At 36.1% G+C, this 26306-nt stretch overlaps 1 protein-coding gene across 1 annotated transcript in view; it reads left to right on the forward strand.

Moving 5' to 3' along the window:
* Positions 1-26306, forward strand: part of NBEAL1 (neurobeachin like 1) — a 211707-nt gene that overhangs the window by 87630 nt on the left and 97771 nt on the right. The window contains exons 13-29 of the mRNA XM_008073238.2: positions 746-844; positions 1206-1786; positions 3108-3240; positions 4113-4232; positions 5525-5828; positions 8050-8135; positions 12071-12160; positions 14145-14313; positions 14753-14886; positions 16134-16293; positions 16401-16503; positions 17057-17213; positions 18861-19019; positions 19840-19999; positions 21230-21318; positions 24259-24834; positions 25159-25334. Coding sequence (XP_008071429.2) covers positions 746-844; positions 1206-1786; positions 3108-3240; positions 4113-4232; positions 5525-5828; positions 8050-8135; positions 12071-12160; positions 14145-14313; positions 14753-14886; positions 16134-16293; positions 16401-16503; positions 17057-17213; positions 18861-19019; positions 19840-19999; positions 21230-21318; positions 24259-24834; positions 25159-25334 — 3296 coding nt within the window. The remainder of the gene's footprint in view (positions 1-745; positions 845-1205; positions 1787-3107; positions 3241-4112; positions 4233-5524; positions 5829-8049; positions 8136-12070; positions 12161-14144; positions 14314-14752; positions 14887-16133; positions 16294-16400; positions 16504-17056; positions 17214-18860; positions 19020-19839; positions 20000-21229; positions 21319-24258; positions 24835-25158; positions 25335-26306) is intronic.

Here is a 26306-nt window from a genome sequence, read left to right on the forward strand (position 1 = left end):
AAAATATATATATATATTCTTACTATCTTTGACCCACATTCAATTGTCCCCCCACACCAGAGACAACTGGTTTTACTGGTTATGTTTAAATTTTTTTATTTTGCAGTGAGTTTATATGTTTCTACCTAATTTAGTAGTCTAATTTAGTATGTTCTTGTTCTGGGTGTTTTGGTTGCCTTTATATTTCACCTTATGGCTTTGGGTGCCCACTGGTTCAGAAATACATATGACATAGAACTTCTAAATAAACTTAATGCTCCAGATACAATAACAGAAAAATCTTTATATTCAGTTTCTTTCTGTCAAATACTCAAAATTGCCATGATGCTGTAATCTAGTCCTTTGAGTCTGATATCTGATTCTTTCCCCCAAAGTCTCTTCTCTTTTTTTTTTGAAACTGTCTTGTTCTGTCACCTAGGTTGGAGTACAGTGGTACTATCTGAACTAACTACAGGCTTGAACTTCTGGGTTTAAGCAATTTTCCCTCCACAACCCCTTGAGTAGCAAGGACTACAGGTACACACTGCCACGTCCAGCCAATTTTTAAAAGAAATTTTTTATAGCAATAGGGTCTCACTATATTTCCCAGTCCGGTCTAAATTCCCAGCCTTAAGTGAGCCTCCTTCCTCAGCCTGGTATTTATAGGTGTGAGCCACTGTGACTGGCATTATTCAGTATTTTTAGTAAATTTCAACAAATTCAGTCTTTCAAAGTTTGCTTTGATGTGTTATTTTCCTTCCTCCAGGAAGTATTTAAAGAAAGAATTGGTTATACACATATGTTTGAAGTATTAAAGTCCTTGGGTCAGCCACCACTAGAACTACTTAAAGAACTTATGAATATGGTGAGTTTTTTTCCTTGTCAAAATTTAATATATTTTGTTGTTTTCTTTTTAGACTTTCTTTTTTTTTTAAATGTAGGGTACAACTCGTGGTTAGGTACATACGTGCTCATTGTACAGGTAAAGTGTGAGTACCCTTACTGATGGTATATACCTCCCCCCTCTCCGGCAGTGTCCCACTACTGCCAATCTCTTTCTTATAGTATTATGATAAATGTTCAGGGTCCACTTGTGAGTGACTACATGTGGTACTCAGATCTTTGTTTCTGTGAATATGATGAGTTTTTAACCTTTATTAAAAGAAGCTCCATTATCTACATTTCAAAGTGGTAACTAACCTTTTATCTTTTATGTTGCTTTCCAGGCTGTGGAGGGTGACCACACTTCAGTTGGAATTTTGGGCATTAGTAATGTCCAGCCTCTTTTGCTTCTTATCCAGTGGCTTCCAGAGCTAGAATCCCATGACCTGCAAATCTTCATTTCTGATTGGCTGAAAAGAATTTGTTGTATTAATAGGCAGAGTCGAACTACTTGTGTCAACGCAAACATGGGAATTAGAATCATTGAAACCCTTGACTCCCATTCTTCCCTCCATCGAACTTGTGCTGAGAACTTGATTGCAATCCATGGTTCCTTGGGGAGTCAGTCAGTGAGCTCAGAAGAAATCCGTCGAATACTGAGATTGCTGAGAGTGGATGATGCTGAATATATTCACCCATATACTATTCCTGTGACTCGAGCAATCCTGACAATGGCCCGAAAACTAAGTCTAGAGAGTGCACTGCAGTATTTTAATTTGTCACATAGTATGGCAGGAATTTCTGTGCCTCCCATACAGAAATGGCCAGGGTCTGCCTTTTCTTTCAGTGCTTGGTTTTGCTTAGATCAGGATCAGTTGACTCTTGGAACTGCCAACACAGGAGGAAAAAGAAAACAATTGTACAGGTACTGGCACAAGTTATGGAGTATAAATGAATAGTCATAACAATATATGCATGAATTTTTTTTTTTTTTTGAGTTGAAGTCTCACTTTGTTGTCCAGGCTAGAGTGCAGTGTCATACTCGTGGCTACTGCAGCCTTGATCTGCTGGGCTTAGGTGATTCTTCACTTCAGCTTTCCAAGTAGCGGGCACTACAGGTGTGTGCCATCATGCCTGTCTAATTTTTTGATTTATTGTAGAGATGAGGTCTTCCCAAGTTGCCCAGGCTGGTTGCAAACCCCTGGGCTCAGGCAAGCTTCTTGCCTCAGCCTCCCAGATTGCTGAAATTACAGGCATGAGCCACTGCACCCAGTTGTGCTGATTCTTAAACAGGAAAAAATTTTTCTAAGCATCTAGCTTTTAAATGTGCAATAAATTATTTAATGTTTCTTCATCCTTAGTCTACATATAGTTTAATTATAAGTGTTTTATTACTTTCAGAATAATAATTGTGTATCTTAAATATTGTGCTGGTTACATTTTGAGGCTAGTTTTGAAATAAGGCTCCTTCTTAAAAGTGGTGTAAAAGAGGAAAAAAAAGAATGATAAACTTGAAGATTAAATGATAATCTCTGTTCCATTGAATGTGCTGTATATTTATATGAAGGGTCAGAAAACCCATGTGTGTGTACATCCAGAGTTTACTGGCGAATGATTTTTAATATGCCTTGTGTTCTTTTATTTATTTATTTTTTTTCATTCAGGATCTTACTCTGTTTCCCAAGCTAGAGTTCAGTGGCATGATCACAACTCAACTTAGCCTGGAATTTCTGGGCTCAGGCGATCCTTCTGCCTAAGCCTCCCAAGTAGTTAGGACTGCAGGTGCGTGCGCCCCTTGCCCAGCTGATTTTTTTTATTTTTTTTGTAGGGACAAGGTCTCACTCTGTTGCTAAGGCTGGTCTTGAACTCCTGGGCTCAAGTAATCCTCCCACCTTGGCCTTCCAAAATGCTGGGATTACAGGTGTGAGCTGCCACACCTGGACTGCTTTGTGATTTTTAAGACCTTCGTTTATGCTTTCTGAACCTTATTTGAAAAAATTTTTAGTTTAACTTCTCGTATTTTTAATTCTATTTATAAGACTGCCTTTTGTAATTTACTATGCTCTTTTTGCCCGAAAGGATTTTTAAAATGTCTTAAAAACAAGGTTGGACTGATACATGGCAATAGCATTTAAGACACAGAATTGCCGAGAAAGATATTCATGGTGACTTTATAGCTTTATGTGCTTCAATGATGATGAAACTGAACAACTTTCAAAAGTTCTGATAATAAATATTTTTGTTAGCTTTTTTACAGGAAGTGGTATGGGTTTTGAAGCTTTTATTACCCATTTAGGCATGTTGGTTGTGGCAGTGTGCACGAAAAGAGAATATGCAACGGTTATGCTTCCTGACCACAGTTTCTGTGATTCTCTCTGGGTAAGGTTTTAGGGCATCACGTTTAACTTCTCGTATTTTTAATTCTATATACTGTTATCATCATAAATTCAGCAGTAATTATTTTTCCATCGAAAAGTTAAAATGAACGTTGTGATTTCTTTACTGTTTTCTAGAAGCAAATTTGATTTCTAATTAAAATGAGATGATTGATTATTAAAAACAATGCATTTCTATTGCTTTTCTCTCTTATTTATTTATTTAGAGGCAGGGTCTTGCTTTGTCACCCATGCTGAGAACAGTGGCATGATCATAGCTCATTGCAACCTTGAACTCCCAGACTCAAGAATTCCTCCCATCTCAGCCTCCCAAGTAGCTAGAACCGTAGGCATGTGCCTCCAGGCCTGGCTAATTTTTTCTTTTTTTAATTTTTGTAGAGACAGGGTCTTGCTATGTTGTCCAGCCTGATCTCAAACTCCTGGCCTCAGCCTCCGAAAACTCTGGGATTCAGGCGCCATGTGAACCACCATGCCTGGTCTCTTGCCTTTCTAAAAATGTAAAATGCTTCTCATTTTAAAAATTGTTTCTAAAAATGTTCATCAGGAAATAATAACTAGTCCAGAAAAAAAAAAAAAAAGAATACTTATAGCCTTGGAAATGCAAAAAAAAAAAAAAAAAAAAAGATACTGTTACAATTTGTGTAAATTTTTTAGAATAGTCTTGAGTGCTTTTGTAGTACTACAGAAAAAATTGTTGCTTGCTTTGAGAACATCATTTAAATCAGCATTTAACTACTCTTAGTCAACATGTTCTACTGTTGACACAAAGTAGTTACAGAATAGTACACTGAAAGCTTTTGTCATTCCAAAGATACAATGCAATTTTCTATTTAAATGTATGGTTTATTTCACCAGCACAACGTAACCATTGTTCACATGCCTGGAAAAAGACCTTTTGGTCAGAGCCTTGTCTATATCTACGATAATGGACAACAGAAGGTTTCTGCCCCTCTCAGATTTCCTGCCATGAATGAAGTAAGCATATCTTACCTACTCTTTGCAGGCCTAACTGATTGAGAAAAAATTTCAGTTGATGTAGAAGGTTCTGTTTATTCTAACTATATGCTCCAAGATTTCAAAATGCTTTCTGTATACTAAGATACGGTAAGTTAATGTTCAATTCTGTCAGCCTGTCATTATTAAAGTCAGACAACGTGAGTAAAGGAAGGCAATTTAAGGAAGAAACAAATGTAATTAAAGGCTTGGGGGGAAAGAAAAGACTTATAACAGGAAAGCCAAAGAAATGAAGAGAGCAGACCAAATTATCATTCAATAAGGTTCTCCATGTATGTGAAATACTTAAGAGAATATTATGTTGTGCTCTTTTGCAATTCATTACAATTCAAACAATAATGAAGAAGCTTAAGACCTTCACGTTGTAGTTAAGTGTAAGATGGATCTTATTTACTGAGATGGTTCTCAGAGAACACTAGTATACAAAAGTTCTTTAAGAAGTTTTGGATAATTTTGAGAGAACTTTTTCTTTTCTTTTTTTTTTTTGAGTTGGAGTCTCACTCTGTTGCCCAGAATGGAGTGCAGTGGCACACTCCCAGCTACCGCAGCCTTAACCTGCTGGGCTCCAGCGATCCTTCTGTCTCAGCCTTCCAAGTAGTTGGAACTACAGGCACATGCTACCACCCCCGGCTAATTTTTTATTTATTGTAGAGATGAGCCAAGTTCCCCGGGCTGGTCTTGAACCCGTGGACTCAGGCAATCTACTCGCCTTGGCCTCCCAAAGTGCTGGGATTACAGGCTGAGCCACCAAGCCTGGCCAAGAGAACCTTTTCTAAAGGTAATAGATTATTATTTCCCCAGGAGGCTAAGTAGATTATTTCTCAGATCCTGGGATTCAAGTAATGTCTTGTTTCCTTTCATCTTGATGGCCATTTTCAGGATAGCCTATAATTAGTGTTATACTAATATGTGTTTATTTATAAATTTTAAAGGGAAAAGGTATTTCTATTTTTAGAAAACAGTGAATTTGAAAATTGTTTATAATACACTTTAAAAAATTCAAAATTTACAAAGGAATATATGGTGAGTCATAAAAGTAATGCATCCAGATTCTATAGGCCAAAGGTAACTTTGCTCGTGATTTCTTCAGCATACATGTGTATATATACACATATGATCCAGTAAAAATAAAACTGCTTCCACTTTTATTTTCTGTTTATTTGTGTAATTTTATGTACTGTCTTATTTTAACTATGAGGATAGACTTTAACTAGAATTGTGTAATTTTTTTTGGTTTGTTTTTACATTTTTAGCCTTTTATTTCCTGTTGCATTGGTTCAGCTGGGCAGAGAACCACCACTCCTCCTCCATCCCAAATTCCAGATCCGCCTTTTTCTTCTCCTATTACCCCTCACCGGACATCGTTTGGTGGAATTCTGTCATCAGCCTCCTGGGGAGGTACAATTGAAAAATCAAAATTGATTACCAAGTTGATATCAGCTGGGACCCAAGACAGTGAATGGGGATGCCCCACATCTCTGGAGGGTCAACTGGGTTCTGTTATCATCTTCTATGAAGCACTGCAGCCTCCTCAGGTGAAGGCATTATATTTAGCAGGTGAGATTGTATAGTCATAATGTTTAATTACCTTTAGCATCGTTTTCTGTTGTCTGAATATATTCTAGAGATTTTATTTGATCTGTAGAGGATATTTGTGTTAATTGAAACTGAAAGGGAAGAAAAAGCTCACCACCTATCATACTCTTTTTGATAGGCATAAATAAATTAAACTCCTGGGAAATACTTCAAATATCATCCATAATACCGCTTGTATTAGTCTTCTAGGGCTGCCCTAACAAAATACCATGGACTGAATGGCTCTAGCAACAGAAATTTATTTTCTCACCATTCTGGAAGCTAGAAGTTCAAGATCAGGGTGCTGTCAGGATTGAATTTTAGTGAGGCTTCTCTTCCTGGCTTAGTCCACCTTACTGTGTCCTCCCATGGTCTTTTCTCTGCACATGGAAAGATCTCTCTTGTCTCTTCTTTGTCTTATAAGGGGCTCTATCAGATTAGGGCCCCCGCCCTTATAACTTTATTTAACTTTACCTCCTTAAAAGCCCTATTTCCAAATACAGTTATGTTGGGAGTTGTGACTTTAACATATGAATTTTAGGGGGACACAGTTCAAATGTACTACCAGTACATTTGACAGATTTTAGTGAGTTGATGAAGCAAAATATCAGTCCATCTACATAAGAAATTATTTAACTGATTTCAAAATCATGAGTCTTTTTTTTTTTCTTTTGAGTCAGGGTATCACTCTATTGCCCAGGCTAGAGTGCAGTGTGGCACAATCACAACTCACTGCAACCTTAATTTTCTGAACGCTGGTGATCCTCCCGTCTCAGTCTCCTAAATAGCTGGGATTACATGCATGTGCCACTATGCCTGGCTAAGTTTTTAATTTTTTTGTAGAGATGAGTTCTTGCTATGTTGCCTAGGCTAGCCTTGAACTCCCAGGCTCAAGCAATTCTTCCATCTAGGCCTCCCAAATTAATGAGTCTTATTCCAAAACTTGTCATTTTTAAAATGATGTATTATAACTGAAGACTTCATGAAGGACATAGAATTAGGAGACCTTGGGTATATTTACAAACTGGTTTTTGCTTTGTTTTGTCTTTTGGCTATTTTAAGCATATATACTAATTATTATTATTGGATGTTAACTACTTTCAAAATTATGTCTAAATTTCTAACAGGGTGTTAAGGAGTTAAACCTTTAAGAGTTCTATACATTAACCCTGCAGAATGACTTGTCAAACATCTTTAAAATTGCATGGGAACTTTAAGATGAATGGGACTGTTCACACTTTCAAAGTTTATATTTGAACCATATCATTACTTTGAACCTCAACAAAGTATTTGAAAGTGATTTATAATCTAAATAAATTTCAAGTTAATAATATTCTTTAGTATAGTCATAATAGCCTTAGAGTTTAGATTTTGGGTTTTACAACTTTTCCTACTTGTAATTCTATTTTTACAAATAATAATTGTTATAGTTTTCATTAATGATCATTTTTAATTGCTACACATTTCCTTGGATTTATAATGTATGATTTACTAGATTGTGTATAATTTTTAATGTTGATACAAATTTTAAATTTTAAGTATGATGTACTTACAGTTTTTCTTATTTTGATATGTTTAATGATAAGTTCCCAGAATAAATATTCAAAGTGTGTGAATATTTTTTTAGCTCTCAAAACATGTTGCCTATTCAGTTTCTAAAAAGGGATATGCCAATTCACAATATCAACCAATAATACATAAGTGTACCAGTTTCACCACAGCCTCAATAATATGGAATGGTCAATACTGTTTCTTCTATTAGTCAATGTAAAATGGAACTCTGCTTTGATTTGTAAAGTTGAGAATTTTTTCCTACTCATCTGCTATTCCATTTTTATGATGTTTGTTCACATTATCGATGGAATGTTTTGCTCTTTTGTCTTATATATTTGATTTAGCTTATATTAGATAGACTTTATTTGATAATAGTTTTACAACTGATAGACTTTGTTATACTTAATAATCGTTGTTTATTGCTATATACAGTTTTTTTTCCTGTAGTGGGGATTGATCCATTCCCCAACTTGTATAGGTTTTGAATAAATTGGAAGTGATATAAAAGCTAAAGTACATTTTAACTACTGTGTTTTAATTTTGTTGTTTGTGTAGCTTGAAGCAGGTTAATTTTTGTTCTAATTGCACAGAACCAAGGAGACCATGTATATTCAATGATGTGTGTATATTGTATATAAATAATTTGCAGGTCCAAATTGTTTAAGCCCTTGGAAATATCAAGAGCCAGACATGGCCGACCTGCCTGATAATGTCCTTCTTCACTACACAGCAAAGGTCAGAGTAAATTCATGGACTAACCATCTAGTAATAACTGTTGTGAACTAAAATTCCTTTTCTATTCCTTTTGTCATTTCAGTGGGTAATTGAAAGGAGGGGCTTGAAATGGCTTTAAAATAATTATGAGTTTTCAAAGGAAGGTGAGAAGCAGTAAAAATTAAGGTATACGTCTTCAACTAGTATTCAGATATTATCATTATGTAATTCCAGTAGTATGAATGGAAGTAGTTGTAGTTGGAATATGTACTAATAACTTCAGTAAATGAAACTGTACTTATATTCGGCTAGTTTACTGATTGGAGAGAGAAAACAGAATTATGTTCAATCTTTTTTTAAAAAAAATATGATATAACCAAAAAAGAAAGAAAGAAAGAAAAAGGACAAAGAAATGTTTGCTTCAAAAAGAGAAAAAGAAGCTACCTATATGCCTACTTTGTTCAGTCCCTTTTTCTTCAAGGACTTAGTAGACATAATTGAGGTCAGCAAGGACTGAGGGAAAGAAGATAAAAGGTTGAACTGGGAGAAAGAAAAGGGAGAAGCAGCAAAAACATCAGTTTCCACAATTATACTCAGTGTTACATGAACTAAGAAGATGCTATGATTTTGTGAGATTACAAAAATATCACAAAATACATATATCTTTTTCCAGTTTAAACAGCTGGTACATGATCATAATTTATTACCTTTCAATATTTATTTGTTGTATCTGACCTAATAAAATTAACTTATTAGTTTTATTTTCTTCCAACTTTTTATTGTGATAAATTTCACATCTAGAGGTAAGGTAAAAGAATGGTAAAGGGATAACCTGTATGTTTTCACTTAAATTCACTAATCATTAACATTTTGTTGTACTTCTTGACTTTGTTTATCTCAAATCATTTTGAAAGCAAGTTGACATAATTAACAAAACACTTTATCACTAGACTTTTCTTTTCTTTTTTTTTTTTGAGTTGGAGTTTCACTCTGTCGCCTAGACTGGAGTGCAGTGGCCGCTCCCGGCCACCGCAGCCTCGACTTGCTAGGCTCCGGCGATCCTTCCGCCTCAGCCTTCCAAGTAGCTGGAACTACAGGCACATGCTACCATGCCCGGCTAATTTTTTTTATTTATTATAGAGATGAGGTCTCGCCTGCCCAGGCGGGTCTCGAACCCGCGGGCTCAGGCAATCCACTCACCTCAGCCTCGCAAAGGCGCGGGATTACAGGCTGAGCCACCGAGCCCGGCAAGGTATTTTTGACATTATGATTGTTACATCCTTTTTACAAAATAACTTTGAACTTGATAAAATTGAGGTTGAGTTTTTTTTCTTTTTACTGTTGAAGTGAAAATAATATATTGTTAAAAAAAAAAGTAGCCATTGCTTTGATTTTTTCCAAGAAATTCAATATGACCACTATATGTAAAAAAGAAAAAATGCTTTACTGAAGGAACGTTTCTCCAAAATGGTGCTATGTCACTTTGAGGGAGGGACTATTGAATTCTTATATTCTTCTTGAAGATTGATGATACACATTAACAATCCTGCTATAAAGAAACTAATTTACTTTTGTGTTATCCTACTGTTATTATTTGATCATAAGACACATTTTGTTTTTATGACTTAATTACCAATGACTGCTAGTTTGGGAAAAACTGCTCTAGAGGAATTTTTTTTTTTTTTTTTTTTTTGAGTTAATGTCTCATTCTGTCACCCAGGCCAGAGTGCAGTGGCACACTCATGGCCACTGCAGCCTCAACCTGCTGGACTCAGGCGATCCTTCCACCTCAGCCTTCCAAGTAGCTAGAACTACAGACGCATGTCCACCACGTCTGACTAATTTTTTAATTTATTGTAGAGGTGTGGTCTTGCCTAGTTGTCCAGGGTGGTCTCGAACCCCTGGGCTCAGGAAGTCTTCTTGCCTCCACCTCCCAAAGGGTTGGGATTACAGACATGTGTCACCATGCCCGGCCTAGAAGATTTTTTTTTTTTAAGTAAGAGTCTCACTCTGTTGCCAGGCTGGAGTGCGGTGGCATACTCACTGTCACCACAGCCTTGACCTGCTGGGCTCAGGCAAACATTTCATCTCAGCCTTCCGAGTAGCTGGAACTACAGGTGTGTGCCACCATGCCCAGCTAACTTTTTTATTTATTGTAGAGACTAGGTCGTGCCAAGTTGCCCAGGCTGATCTCAAACTCCTGCACTCAGGCAATCCTCTCTCCTCCGCCTCCCAAAGTGCTGGGATTGCAGGCGTGAGCCACCCCATGCCCAGCGAGGAATTTTTTTATAGTCAATTTTTCTTTTTTGTACTTTTTAAAGGAGGTATTTCATCATCCATTTGTTTAAAATTTATTAAGTGTCTTCCTTGTGCCAAGAATTGTGCTAAACTCTTAGAATTCAAAGATGAATGAAGTTTCTGTGTTTAGGAAACAATCTAAAGTTAAATAAAAATGTTTAAGAAAGAGTAAAATATAATTTTATGAGCATTTATTTGTGTTTTTAGCTGCTACTTATTGGGTATTTGCATTATATTAAACACTATGCTTAGCATTCCATGTATTATTTTGCTTAACTTTCTCAAAAGACCTGACAAGTATATGGTATAACCTGTATCTTTTCTAAGCTTTAGTTTTCTGCAGCTCAGTAAAGAAAGTAATTTGCCTATCGTGATAATTATAGTGAATGCTAGAGTTAAAACCCAGCCTGTTTGATGTATATCCTTAACTAATATACAATATTTCTTTGTTGGAATTGCATATAAAATATATTGAGGGTGCAAAGGAGGAGTAGTTTGTACTTCTAGGAAGTTAGGATATCATAGAGGAGATGGTTTAATTTGTGTTTTTAAAGGCAAGGTTGAGGAGGGATATACACTGAACAGCACCTATAAAGACATACACTGTAAAACTGAATCCTATATGTATTTGGGTGTAGGGCACTGAGAAGAGCTGAGACTAGAATGCAAGTGGAAGGCACATGATAGCAAACCTCCTGTGCCAGATTAACAATAGGAAATGGATAGGATTTTAGGCAGAAAAATAATGCGATCAGGTTTGCATTTTAGAAAAAGATGTCAAGCTGCAGTGTGAAAGTTGGATTGGAGGAGTAGGATCCAGGAGATTATTGTGCTAGGAAAGTTCATAAATATACAGTGGACAAACTAAAGTAGTAACTGGAGAAAGACATTTCTGCTCTGAGACTGATACAGATGACATCGAGTTAAATATTCTCTGATTTATTAAAGTAATTTTTCTCATTTGCTTTAAGAGGAAAGCAGTAGCCACATTATCTGTTACTAAAATGTTTGAAATGGGGATTCAATTCAAGGATGCTTTATTATCTGCAAATTCACAGATTGAGTGTGAAGATACATGCCTTTATGAATGGAAGTTAACAAATGATTTTAACAGTTTCTAGAAGTGCAGACTAAACTCATAATCTGAATAAAGCCAGAATTCTCTGTCAGTAACATGAGAGAAAATAGTGTCTTATGCCTGTGATTGAATTTTTGTATCATGATATATTCTGTGATTTCTCTACCTCACATTGTAATAACACATTTTATGTATATCATGAAACTGTGCCCAGGGAAGTGCTAATGGAAAGAAAACATTGACTTAAAAAAAAAAAAAGCCAAAAATCTGCTTGCTTATATTAGTTTAAAAGAGAAAAATTTAAGAAACTCTTTAAGTGGCGAACAAGTTCTAGCTATACCTCATCCCTCAGATGACAAGCAGCGGTGACCTGCTTTTGATGAGTGCTTTAGAATCTGGTCTTTGATTCTTTCTTTTAAGAGACAGAGAACAGTAATACTCAAATTCATATGATGGTCATCTTATAATTGACTATTCTGTGTATCTTTTGAAATTATGGTAAAAATCACCTATATGTCGTTAAAGTTATGTTTTGTTTTAATTGCACTTAATGTTTGCTTTTTTTTATATGTATATATAGGCCTGCAAAAATTCAATCTGTCTTGATTTATCTACTAATTGTCTGCATGGAAGATTAACAGGAAACAAAGTAGTGAACTGGGACATTAAGGTAAATTTATAATAAATGTTAGGCAACATTATGTAAGTTTACTGATTCTTTTAAAGATTTTGTTTTTTAAGCACCACCAGATCTGAGTAATAGGTCTCAGTTAAAAGGTTATACACACATACATTTGAAGGATAAATAAGAATTTAAAGGACTAAAGTAGTTGAATGGCTTAGATTTGCTTGAAATTAGTTACCTTTGTAAGCTACATCAGGTTCTCATATATGAGGGGGCAATCCCCCAAAAACTCAGAATTTGTTTATTAAATAGTGTGTACTTGCCGGGCTCGGTGGCTCAGCCTGTAATCCCACACCTTTGGGAGGCTGAGGTGAGTGGATTGCCTGAGCCCGCGGGTTTGAGACCTGCCTGGGCAGCGAAACCTCATCTCTACAATAAATCAAAAAATCAGCTGGGTGTGGTAGCGCATGCCTGTAATTTTGGCTACTTGGAAGGCTGAGGCGGAAGGATTGCCGGAGTGCAGCAGCTCGAGGCTGCGGTGGCCGGGAGCGGCTACTGCACTCCAGTTTGGGCGACAGAGTGAGACTCCAACTCAAAAAAAAAAAAAAAAAGTGTGTTCTTATTCTAACATGTTTAAACTTCAGTCCCCTTCAAAGTACTCTGTTGATGCAATACACCTATTGAGACACTTTTTCCACTGCTCAACACAGTTTTTGAACTTGTCAATTTTGATGCCTTTTGGCTTCTGCCATTTTTCGTTTCACCTCTTCTGTATCAACAAAACATTTCCCTTATAGGATGCATTTTCATCCAGAGAAACAAAAAAAAGTTGTACCAGACAAGATTGGGTGAATGGGGAGGGAGGGGCATGGGGGTCATGACATTTTTGGTCAAAAACTACTGAACACTCAGTGCAGTGTGGGCAGGTTGTTTGTGCAAATCACCTATCATGAAATGGGCAAATGCATTGAAAAAATCTTCCCAAGCCGGGGTCAGTGGCTCAGTCTGTAATCCCGCGCCTTGGGAGGCTGAGGTGAGTGAATTGTCTGAGCCCAAGGGTTCGAGACCTGCCTGGGCAACTTGGCGAGACCTCATCTTTACCATAAATCAAAAAATTAGCTGGGCGTGGTAGCACGCGCCTGTAGCTCCAGCTACTTGGAAGACTGAGGCGGAAGGATCGCCGGAGCCCAGCAGGTCGAGGCTGCGGTGGCCGGAAGTGGCCACTGCTCTCCAGTCGGGGTGACAGAGTGAGACTCAAAAAACTAAAAAAAAACCCTAAAAAACAAAAAAAAAACCCAGGCAAATAATATGAAGTGGTCATTTGCAAACAAGTTAGGTCCACATAGCGGTTCAGAACACTTTTATATTAATAATAATAGCTTAACATTATATGGCACACAGTTATGTCAGGTACTGAGCACTTTTTATATATTAGCTTACTTCATCCTTGCAACACTTTATGAAATGGGTATTACTATCATCCCCATTTTATGGGGATGAAGAAACTGAGGCCAAAGAGATGGGTAACTTATCAGAGGATATATATATATATATATATTTTACTCAACTACCCTAAATATCCAACTCTTTGAACCTTGGCTGCATCCATCTCTTTGTTTATTAAAAGTAGAAAAGTCAGTTATATTTCTACCACCAGATGCATTTTTTTCACGATTTGTTTTCCTCTACCTCATGCCTAATTGGTAACAGTTGTTTGTTCTTCCATTGTTTGGGTTACATTATAAAGTCCACTTAATGGGGTTATGTTTGAATTGCCTATGTTTGAAATCCCCAAACACTGGAAAACAAAGATGCTATAAAAGTGGTCTAGTGTGATCTCTTTTTTATTGGTTATGGTGACTCCTGAGGCTGCTTTTTAAAGCATCTTTTCTCTAAATGGTTCTGTTAGCTTGGGTGATCTTATATATTGCTTAAAGGTTTATTTAGCAAATTGTGACATGCTTTGTAGATGCCAAATGACAAAATTGCCCTTGCTTATAAAATTTAAAATATGTAATTTTCTTTTTAGGACATTATAAATTGCATAGGCGGATTAAATGTGCTCTTTCCTTTATTGGAACAAATCGGCCGCTTGAGTGAAAGACAGATGCCTGAAGAAAAGAATGACGGCACAGTTCCTGAGTTGATAACGTCTGTAGAAGAAGACTGGATGGTACTGACTTCCACAAAGGCATCAGGTATTAAGATGAAATTAACATGAAATAGTCGTTGAGAAATGTGATAATTGAAAAGTAGTTTAAAATATCGTAACATTAGGAAGTTACAACCATATGTAGCTGTGTAATCATTCCTAATTTTGCTAATACAGTTCAGAAAGTTTATAATACTTTCATCAAAAAACTAAAGGTATTGGTTTATCCTTCGTTTATTCTCTTAGTGGAAATATGACCATATTGTTAAATTTATGGTAGACAAAATATTTACATGTACACATAAGTATATAATTTTCAGTTGCTGCTTTTTCTGATGCATTATACAAGTAACCCTTGAAAGTAAACTGCTGAACCAGATTCCTAATAGTTCCTAATTGTTATAATAGTCATATGATGTAGAAAATGTGATATCCGAGGGATTAGAGTAATTATGATAATTAAAGTTATATTCCTGATTCCACAGAGTCAAGACTAGAGAGAAACCTGGTTGCAACATTTATCTTGATTGTGAAACATTTTATTCAGAGACATCCTATCAACCAGGGCAATCTTATTCATTGCCATGGAGTTGCGACTCTTGGTGCCTTACTTCAAAAGGTGAGCCAGTCAAACATTGTGTTGATGGAGCTAGTGATTATAATTTGCAATTGGTGGTGTTGTTTTTTTTTTTCTAATAAATAAATATATTTTTAAGGCTATTACAGCTATTACAGCTTAAGTTATATTAGTGGATGTAATTTATTTTACAGGCAGCTTTTTTTTTGAGACGGTATTATTTTGTCATTCTGACTGGAGTGCAGTAACACAACCATAGGTCACTGCAGCCTTGAACTCCTGGGCTCAAGTGATCTTCCTGCCTCAGCCTCCCGAGTAGCTGGGACTACAGGCACAGACCACCACACCTGGTTACCACAGGTAGCTTTTTTGCAGGGGAGGAGTCAGAGTCTCACTTTGTAGCCCAGGTTGGAGTGCAGTGGTATGCTCATGGCCACTGCAGCCTCTACCTGCTGGGTTCAGGTGATTCTTCTGCATCAGCCTTCCAAGTAGCTGTAACTACAGACATGCGCCACTATGCCTGGCTAATTTTTGATTTACTTTAGAGATGTGATATCGTCAGGTTGTCCAGGCTGGTCTCGAACCCGTGGGCTCAGGCAGTCTCTCGCCTCCACCTCCCAAAGTGCTAGGATTATAGGCGTGAGCCACCAAACCTGGCCTCACAGGCAGCTTCTAAAAACTTTTATAGCATCATCTTATACAAGAAATGCTTATTTTATATAATAATATATCATCTTTGATGTATATGACCTTGTTTGTTAGCTTTGATAGTTGAGATATTTGAGAAATATAAGACTATTTTAGGAATATATCATTAGGAAAATATATTCTAATGATAACATCAGAAAAATGAATACTTAATTTTATATTTTTCTGACCTAGGTTTTTCTATTTTTATATCTAGTAGATGTTCTGAATTAATGATAATTATTTAAACTGAACTTTAGCTGGGCTCAGTAGCTCAGCCTGTAATCCCGCACCTTTGGGAGGCTGAGGTGAGTGGATTGCCTGAACCCGCGGGTTCGAGACCCGCCTGGGCAACTTGGCGAGACCTCATCTCTACAATAAATCAAAAATCAGCTGGGCGTGGTAGTGCGCGCCTGTAATTCCGGCTACTTGAAAGGTTGAGGTGGAAGGATCGCTGGAGCCCAGTGGGTCGAGGCTGTGGTGGCCGGGAGTGGCCACTGCACTCCAGTCTGGGCGACAGAGTGAAACTCCAACTAAAAAAATAAAATAAATAAATAAAAAATAAACTGAACTTTATAGAGCCCTCTTCTCTTTAATTTCAGGTGCCAAGCACCTTAATGGATGTTAATGTATTGATGGCCATTCAATTACTAATTGAACAGGTATCGTTAGAGAAAAATATGCAGCTCCTGCAGCAAATGTATCAGTATTTACTCTTTGACTTCCGTATTTGGAACCGTGGAGATTTTCCCTTTCGAATTGGTAAGAATTGGCTGTTAGATAAAACTTTAGAATTGTTTTAGAAATTCATAACTACCTTTGTGACTTTATTTTAGATACGTCATTTACCAGTGAACTTTCTATTTTAGGTCATATACAGTACCTCTCAACCATCATTAAAGATAGCAGGAGAGTTTTCCGAAAGAAGTATGGTGTGCAGTTTCTCCTAGATACACTTAGGATTTATTATGGGTATGATGCCGTTGCTCCTTCTCAGTTTGATATATTCTTTTCTGTCTGCTCCTTGATTGGAATGTGTAGATTTTCTCTATCAGCAATTCTGTTCTTTTTTAACTTCAGAGAGACAGGATAGTGTGGAGGTTAAAATGGTGAACAGTGGATTTCATACATTGGGTTTGAATCTTTCTTTCATTAATTTTGCAGCTAAGACAGATTATGCAACTTCTCTGTGCTTGAGTTTTCTCATATGTAAAGAAGAAATAATAAAACTATGACCTCCTATGGTTGTTTCAAGGATCAAATTAAATGAGTTAATCAAGTAAAACACTTAAACTGTGTCTGCTATGCAGTAAGTGTTCTATAAACAAGCTGTTTTAAAAGTTCAGTTTTTATTACTGAAACTCTTAATTTCAAAAGATTTTTCTAAAAAAAGAAAAAGAAACTAAAGGTGCCATGATTCTAATAAATTTATGGAAAGATATTTTTAAGTATGAATTATTTTATAGAAAAAAGTAAACATGTAAAAATTAAGATTTCAATTATTGTACTTTGTTTTCTCTTTCAGGAATGGTTGTAAATATAATGAGCTATCTTTAGATGATATTCAAACAATAAGGACTTCTTTGTATGGACTAATTAAGTATTTTCTGTGTAAAGGGGGAACTCATGAAGAGATACAAAGTATTATGGGTTACATAGCTGCTACTAATGAAGAAGAACAGGTATTATGCCTGAGATAAATCTAATTTTTCTTTTTAGCATTTAAGTTGCTGTATCCTTTGCTTATAAATGTATATACTTGTTTAATTAAATATGTTAAGAATAAAATATGTATAGTGTCCCACTTAATATTATGTAGTTAAAGAAGTAAATTTTATCTACTAATTGAAAGTTTAATAAGATAGATTCCTGTGTAATGTAATATTTTTGTTAGCTAGAAAATTTAATATGGAGAAATCATTGCTTTGTCCGGCAATTCTGAAGCCTATTTTCATTGTCTACTTAGTGTATGTTTACCTATCATCAAAGTTACTGGGTATATTTCTTACATGAATTTTAACATAACAGAAGTTCATTAAAATGTTTCATAAAGAGTACATTATGTGTCTAGTTTTAAATTACTTTTACATACATTATCTCATTTAATTCTCATAACTGCCCTTTAAGGCAGTGGTTCTCATCATATGGTCCTTGACCAACTTTACATGGGAACTTGTTAAAAACACAAATACTACTGATTCAACTGCAGAATCAACCCCCCAAGTTATTCTGCACATGATAAAATTTGAGAACCACTGATATAAAATATACAGATCAGGAATTACTCTTCCCATTTATACTTTTGGAAATTTATATTCTGGGTAAACCTGGAATTAGAACTCAAGTGTATTTATTTCCATTTTTGGTCTTTTTCTGTATAACCCTCTCAACACCACAAATTTGAGTAGGTTTATGTTGACTAAAACACTTTGTCTTCTAAATGTAATATTCATTGTGTATTCAGTGGTTACTTGATTTCACAGTTGGTGTTATAGTAATGAGTTTACTTGGGTTGTACTACTTCAAAATCTCATTTTTTAGAATGATGAGTACCCATCTTGTTTTATCATACTTGTATCTGCTATTCATTGCCAGTGATATTTTCTTGGTCAGTTCAGTCAACGAGCCATTTGCTGAGAACTTAATATACAGAGTAATTTTCATGTTGCAGGTAATATAATGATGAATGAATTATCATCTTTACTTTTGGCCTAATTGGGGCAGGGATCAGTAAGGGACATTTGCAAATAACTGTGAAACAAAGAAGACTATGTATGATAATATTGATAAGGAACATATAGAATCCTATGAGGTTTTTATAAGAGTGTTTTATATGTTGAGGAGACCAAGAACGGCTTTATGGAAGGGATGTCTTTTCATATGGACAAAGCAGGATAGGCGTGGTTTCAACAGGTGAATGTGTGTAGTGAGAGGATATACAAAAGGAAATGGAATAAGGCAAAAGCAGGGCGAATTCACAACAGTGGTCCCAACCTTTTTGGCATCATAGGCCAGTTTCGTGGAAGACAATTTTTTATGCGCAGTTATCAATAGGGTTCATGCTCCTCTGAGAATCTAATGCCACTGCTAATCCTAGTTGATCTGACAGGAGGCAGAGCTCGGCTTGCCCGCCATTCTCCTCCTGCCTTGCAGTAGGGTTCCTACAGGCTGCACATCCCGGTGTAGCTCCAGGCTTGGGGACCCCTAATTCAGAAGACATCAGATAGTAGTATGAGTACATAGAATTTAGTTAAATTTCTATTTTGTGTTTCATTTGTGCTTGTATATATTAATGTGGTGATTTGTTTTGTGTCACTTAATTTTAAAAGCTTTTTGGAATTCTGAATGTACTCTTCAGTCTCCTACGTACCAGCCCAACTAGAGGTCAACTCTTCTTACTGCTCTTTGAACCAGGAAATGGTGACATACTTTATGCCTTGCTCTTAAATCAGAAGTACTCTGACAAACTACGAGAAATCATTTTTAAGGTACAAACATTTTTTAAGCATCTTTGTATTGTATATTAATTTTCTTGCAACATATCCATTCTGTGACTGTAAATTTTTATACATCTATTTCTAATTTTAAGCTGTTCAACTTATTTATATGTAGTTATTCCTGTGTCAGTTGTTTGAATATTAAAAACTAGTTATATTGTAATCTGAAAGTCATCTCAGTGGAATATGTACTTTTTCATATCATCCTTGTCTCCTTTTTGACTTGTGGTAGGTCTGTGTGGCAACTCAGAACATTTCAACAGTTAATAACAAATTTTATGTAGCACCCATGGTGCGTCAGGCACTAAGCACTTTTGTTATGTTAGCTTACTGAATTCTTGCAACAACTTTATGAAGTGGGTATTATTAGTAGTTCCATTTTATAGATAAAGGAACTGAGTCTAGAGAGATTAGTAATTTAGCAAACATACAGGTGGGTTGCTTCAAAATGTTTCTTTGCCCTTGGAAATTATTTTGATAACTGCTACATAAATGGATACTAGATTGATCCAGAAGTGTCTTGACACACTTTTGTTCCTCTTGCACACTGCATGGTTTGTTTTCATGTAAGTCTTACTCACTAAGAAGTCAAATTTTAAATTGTTTCTCTGTCATTTGCCATATTTAAACTAGAGTTTTAAACATATTAAATATTAATTATTGAAATGGTGCATTAGTGGTGGATTTTTTAGACTTAAGGAATAAAATGATGGTCCAAAAACAATGTATAGTAATGTTTTATTCAGTGATAACTTTAATGGCAAACTATTGTTCTCTATATTGAGAAGAATATATTACTTGTTGTGACCAGATAATGGAACAAATGTTGAAATGCACAAACGTTTATGAGCGTAGTAAACAACGTATTCGACTCAGAGAAGTTGGCTACTCAGGATTGGGACTCCTTCTTAATGAAACACTTGTTAATAGCTCTCTCATTAAAAACCTCACCAGCCAAATCATAAATACAGGTATGACTAAGGCTTATAATACTGATACATTTAATAATGTGTTTTCCTAGAAGTTTTTTTTACTTCTTTCTTAGGTTGCTTTTAAAGTTACCTATTACTTGATTCAGCAGGGCCTTCCTTGGCTACCATCTCTTATGTACTTTGTTATTTTTGTCACACATTTCCTTACTTAGTAAACTCTTGTTGCATGATTAAGCTAATAATTGAGTCAACATAACAAGAAAAAGACACTAGATGAAATATGTAAAAAATATATATATTTTTAAGGAGGTTATATTTTTTTAAGGCAAAACGAAAACCAATTTCAGACACTATTTTTTGTTTCTAATTTTTTTAAATTAAAAGACGATTCGTACTATTTTGCCCAGACTGGTATACAGTGACTATTCACAGGTATGATCATAGCACACTAGAACCTTGAACTCCTGGACTCAAGCTGTGCCCCTACCTCAGCTTTCTGACAACCTGGGACTACAGATGCACACCACCATGCCTGAGTTCTAATAAAAAAAATTTTTAAAAAATTGTTCAGCCGGGCTTGGTGGCTCAGCCTGTAATCCCGTGCCTTTGGGAGGCTGAGGTGAGTGGATTGCCAGAGCCCGCGGGTTTGAGACCCACCTGGGCAGCAAGACTTCATCTCTACAATAAATCAAAAAATCAGCCGGGCGTGGTAGTGCATGCCCGTAATTCCGGCTACTTGGAAGGCTGAGACGGAAGGATCGCTGGAGCCCAGCGGTTCGAGGCTGCGGTGGCCGGGAGCGGCCTCTGCACACCAGTCTGGGCGACAGAGTGAGACTCCAACTCAAAAAAAAAAAAAAAAAAACAAAAATTGTTCAGTACTTACTGCAAACTGTAGAATTATGCATGATGCTGGAAACTTTTGAGTATAAGGTTCTTTGTCTTGAGTAGTTTACAGTCTCGTTGATAAAACATATATATAATAAAGATAAATAATAGAAACAGAGCCACATAGTGTGGACAGTATGTTCAGGCAATCAAAAGAAAAGATCAGTTATTTAGGGTTGTTTCAGGAAGGTGTCAAACATTCAGAGCCTATTTTTTTCTGTAATAATTTAAACATCTATAATTCATGTTTTAAAATGAAATAATTAATTATTTCAACTTTTATACAAGTATTACCCACAGTTCTTTCTTTGATTGTATTACTCACAACTCTTTTTTTAACTGTCTCTGGAATTTAATGTTAACATTTTGTTTTTCCCACCATAGATGCTGCTATTAATTTCAAAGATCTATTATCTGTGGTATATATATCTCACAGAGCATATATAAATGTTAGAGTGGTCATCTGCAGAAAGGTTAGTAAACTTTTAAGATATTTTAATAATAGCATCATCATAATGCTGTAAATAAATAACTGAGTATTTCGCAGCAGATAAAAGTTTTCTTTTATTTTATAAATGATATGATTTTACAAGTAAACAATTTTTTCTTGAAGTTAATTAACTTCATCACAATCACAGGAAAGTAGCATTTTTTTTTCTGAGTTGGGATCTTAGTCCTTGTTTTTTGAACTGGCATCACCCAGGCTAGAGTGAAAGAGCTTTGTCACGATCACAGCTCATGGCAGCCTCGACATCCTGGGCTCAGACTATCCTTCTGCCTCATCCTCCCTAGTAGCTGGGACTATAGGTGTGCACCTCCACACTCGGCAGTTTTTAAAATTTTTCTGTAGAGATGAAGCTTCTCTATGTTGCTCGGGCTGGTCTTGAACTCCTGAGCTCAAGCAGTCCTTCTGCCCTGCCCTCCCAAAGTGCTGGGATTATAGGTATGAGTCACTGTGCACAGCTGATTGTGACCATTTCTAATTCATATACCCAATTTTAGAGTTTCTGAGTCTTTTGAACTTTGTGGAAGTAATTTTCTTTGTTTATGAGTATTCCAACATTTAACCTTTAAGTGAGGAGATAGTTATCCTGTCCACTCCTTTCAGATCATAACTTTTTTCTCTCTTCCACTAGTAACCACTGACCTGTCTATTTAATTTACTTGCTTGCTTTTCTTTTTTAAATTTTACCTTTTAATTGTGTCAGAGTACTTTCTGTCAGATTAAAAACAATAGCAAGCAACATATCTGTACATCTTTTCTTTTGATGGCTGCATAGTTTTTCATTCTATGGCTATTCTATAAAGTATTATTTGGTTCTTTATTGATAGACATTTAGGTTGTTTCCTCTTTTTTTCATAACTGCTGTTATGAATGCCTTTTTATTTTGTTTTATTTTTTTGAGTCAGAGTCTCACTCTGTTGCCTAGGTTAGAGGTCAGTAACATGCTCACGGTCACCATAGCCTTGACCTGTTGGGCTCAGGTGATCTTTCCACCTCAGCCTTCCAAGTAGCTGGAACTACAGGTATGCACCACCATGCCCAGCTAATTTTTTAATTCATTGTAAAGATGAGGTCTTGCCACGTTGCCCAGGCTGGCCTCAAACCCCTGGGCTCAGGCAGTCCTCTCATCTTGGCCTCCCAAAGTGCTGGGATTTCAGGCATGAGCCACTGCCCCTGACAATGAATATCTTTTTTTTTTTTTTTTTTGAGTTAGAGTCTCACTCCTTCGCCCAGGCTCTCTCACGGCCACACCAGCCTTGACCTTCTACCTCAGCCTTCCAAGTAGCTGGGACTACAGTTGCCCACTACCACGCCCGGCTATTTTTATTTTATTGTAGAGACAAGGTCTCACCAAGTTGCCCGGGCTGTTCTTGAACCCATGGGGTCAGGTAATCTACTAACCTTGGCCTCCCAACATTCTAGGATTGCAGACTGAGCCATCGAGCCCGGCCTATGAATATCTTTTTATGTGTACCTTTTCCTATGTAGGACATACAGCTTCATGAAACAGAACTCCTGTTTCTATGGGTATTCACATTTTGCCTATTGATGGATGTTACTATATTATCCTTCAAAATAACTGTACCAGTTTACATTTAAGCAGTATGTGTGAGACATTGACTATTTCCCTGTGTGCTCAACCCTAAGAATTTCAAGCAGGTTATGTAAATTGATCCTTCCATTGAGTGTGCAATGAGATAGAAACAACTCTCAGTTCAGCTTGGTTTTTATCCATTATATGTGTGTAACATAAAATAAGTCTTACGGAAACTTTAAAGTCACGAAATCATGATAAGTTTATTTGCCAAGCAAAGCTTAATCTGGAAGGGAAAAAAATGATACTCTGTGCAAGTGGAATAATGGTAGTTCACTAATTGGTATAGCAGTAGTGAAGAAAATACTTCATATGTCATTGTGACTCTTTGCGACTCTTCAGCATATATAATACTATTAATATTGAAGTCCCTATCAACATTATTATTATTCATCTCCTGCTATGAAATTTGTCAGAGTTAGAACTTCAAAACCCTGAGAACCAAAGTTCTTTTCATCTACATAGCAGTTTTTTGCCTTTGTGATTAAATTGTCTTAATGATCTTAATTGAAGTTTTGAAATTTTTTAAGTACTTTTTATCCAAAAATTGAAATCAGTTAGATAGAGATCATACACATTCCCATGCCAGTGTTTATTCTTTAACTTCAAATTCCTGTTCTGGCTAAGCAGTGGCATCTATTTTACTAGAATTAATTCTTTGGAATTAAAGTTTAGTTTTCGGTTTTTATAGTCTAGACTCACTAGACTATAAATATAGATCTTAGTCTATATTTACTGAACAAAACATTTTTGCAAAAGCAACCATAAACTTTTCCTTAAAAAAAAGAGAGAGACAGGAAAACATTATTCTTGGTATACCCAAGTTCTGTCAAATTGTCTCATGTGTCCTATTCACTCCGCTAACCCTAGTGCTTAGAACTGTGCCTGGCACATAGTGATATTTGCTGAACAATTGTAGTAGTCTCGTGGAAAGTATTTAGTTGAGAGGATATCACTTTATTATTACATTGTATATATACCATCATTCTACTTATATTTTTTGTCTGACCAAATTAAATGACTAACATGTGTCTTGGTATGTGGTAGATCATTTTGATTTTCCTTTTGTATCTTTCAGCAGATTTTTAGTACATCCCTACTCTGTACAATGAGTTACAGGCAGATTAGTTGGAAACACGATGCCAGTCTTCCAAGTAGTTTATAATCTTATTAAGTGCGTAATCCTTTGATAGTATATCCTTCTACAGCTTCCCATTAAATTACTTTGTCATTAAAATAACTGAAAAAAGACTTTTTGATATAAAGTACTGTGTACTTTTTGAGGAATTTTGCATTCTTATTTTTTTTTTTTAGATTTTACAGATTTTGCAGTCCCAGCCAGATGCAGCACATCAAATGTCACAGCAAGTGGGTTGGCAAGACAGTTTAGTCAGGCTCTTTTTCAAAGCAAATTTGGAAAATGGAAATACTCTTCTTAAGTGCAATAAGGCTGTTTTCATGAAAGATAATGATAAAAATATGTCACCTGAAGATAATAAAAGGAACTTCGATGAAAAGACAGATGAGGAAAAAATCAGCTCTTCGGCTTCAGCTAATGTATCTTCAGATCAGTGGAGTTTGGAGGATAGACGCTCTCTAGACTCAAACACACCATTATTTCAAGAAGATAGCTCTGTGGGAGAATTATCTTTCCAGTCAGAGAATCAAGAAGAATTCTGGCACAGTAACCCTTCACATTTGAGTTTAGATCTCAGTGGAATTGACTCATGGCAAATGAGTGATAGTGGAAGTCAAATGCCAGACAGCCTGCCCAGCACGCCATCCCCAATAGAGTCTACACAACCATTTTCTGTGCAATCTGACAAAGAAAGCAGCATCACAAATGATATGGGTTTTAGTGATGACTTCTCTTTACTTGAAAGCCAAGAGGTAAAATTCCTTATTTTTCCAAATGCTGTATTTATTTTAATTTCTGTTATACACTTTTAATCCTTAGAAATGTATGAACAGAGTTGTTCTAAGTTAGTAATTTAAGGTTGAGAAGCCTAGGAGTTACTAGATTGTGAGTTTCTTGAGAGCACAACCAATATTTTATTCATCTTATATCTCTAGGGCCTAGTAAATTTTCAGGTTCATCAGGGCATTTAAAAAATATGTTAAGCTATTACAATCAGTCTATGTGATGGTTCTTAATGATGTGCTTTTAACATCTGCTTCCTCTACTTATTTAAAATTACTTTATCTTTTCTATAGAAATGTGAGGAGGAGCTTCTCCAATTACTGACAAATATTTTGAATTACATAATGTGTAAAGGACTAGAAAAGTGTGATGATGATACTTGGATTGAACGAGGACAGGTGTTTTCAGCACTAACTAAACCAGGAATATCCAGTGAGCTACTTCGACCATCAGATGAGATCAAACTAATGTAAGCATTCAGTTAGTGATTTTCCAGCCTCCTTTTGGACTCTAAATTAATGTTAGTTATTGAGCATTTGTTAGAATATTCTGTGTATATAAAGGGAGAAAAGAGAGAACCTTTGTGTTCAGTTCCTTTCTTTATCTTTTGCCATTCTAGTAGGATCTAAAGAATAATCTCAAACGAACTCCAATGTGAGATTTAAATCTTAAATACATTTGGATGTTTAAATGATTACAAATTCTTTGTTTAAATTGTTTTCTTGCAATATTTGAGGACATGATACATTGTGTTCTATAGACTTATCCAAATTTGAGTGTTCCCCCTCTAAGGGAAGGGAGCAGTATCATCATGACAATTACATCTGTAAAGAATTTAGGATTTCCTGTAGATAATAGGACTCTGTAACAATAGTATACCAGTTACCTCTTCCCCCTCCCCCCACAGGGCTAGAACTTCTGTAAGCCATAATAAGGCTTTTTTCCCTAACCTTCCCAATTTGCTAGCTTTAAAGAAATGAGAGAGAGAGAGAGAGAGAGAGAGAGAGAGAGAGAGAGAGAGAGAGAGGGAGAGAGGGAGAGAGAGAGAGAGTGTGTGTGTGTGTGTGTGTGTGTGTGTGTGTGTGTGTGTTTAAAATTTTGTTGAATTTTTTGTAGAGACAGAGTGTCGGTATATTATCCAGGCAGTCTTGAATTCCTGGCCTCAAGCTGTCCTCCTACCTTGGCCTTCCAAAGTGCTGAGATTACAGGCATGAGCCCCCATACCTAGCCTAATTTAAGTATCTCATGGAGGATGGAATGTGAATTATTGTCATAGGTTTTTTTCTTTTTTATAGTCAAGTGAAACAGGAAACTTTGATTTTGGTGTTTCTTATTTTGAGATGGAGTCTCACTCTGTGGCCCAGGTGGTGTGCAGTGGCACAATCATAGTTCCTTGTAACATCAAGCTCCTGGATTCAAGCCTCCCAGATAGCTAGAACTA

The sequence above is a fragment of the Carlito syrichta genome, unplaced genomic scaffold, assembly GCF_000164805.1.
Source record: "Carlito syrichta isolate Samal-C Ts95f unplaced genomic scaffold, Tarsius_syrichta-2.0.1 Scaffold315782, whole genome shotgun sequence".
NCBI lineage: Eukaryota > Metazoa > Chordata > Mammalia > Primates > Tarsiidae > Carlito > Carlito syrichta.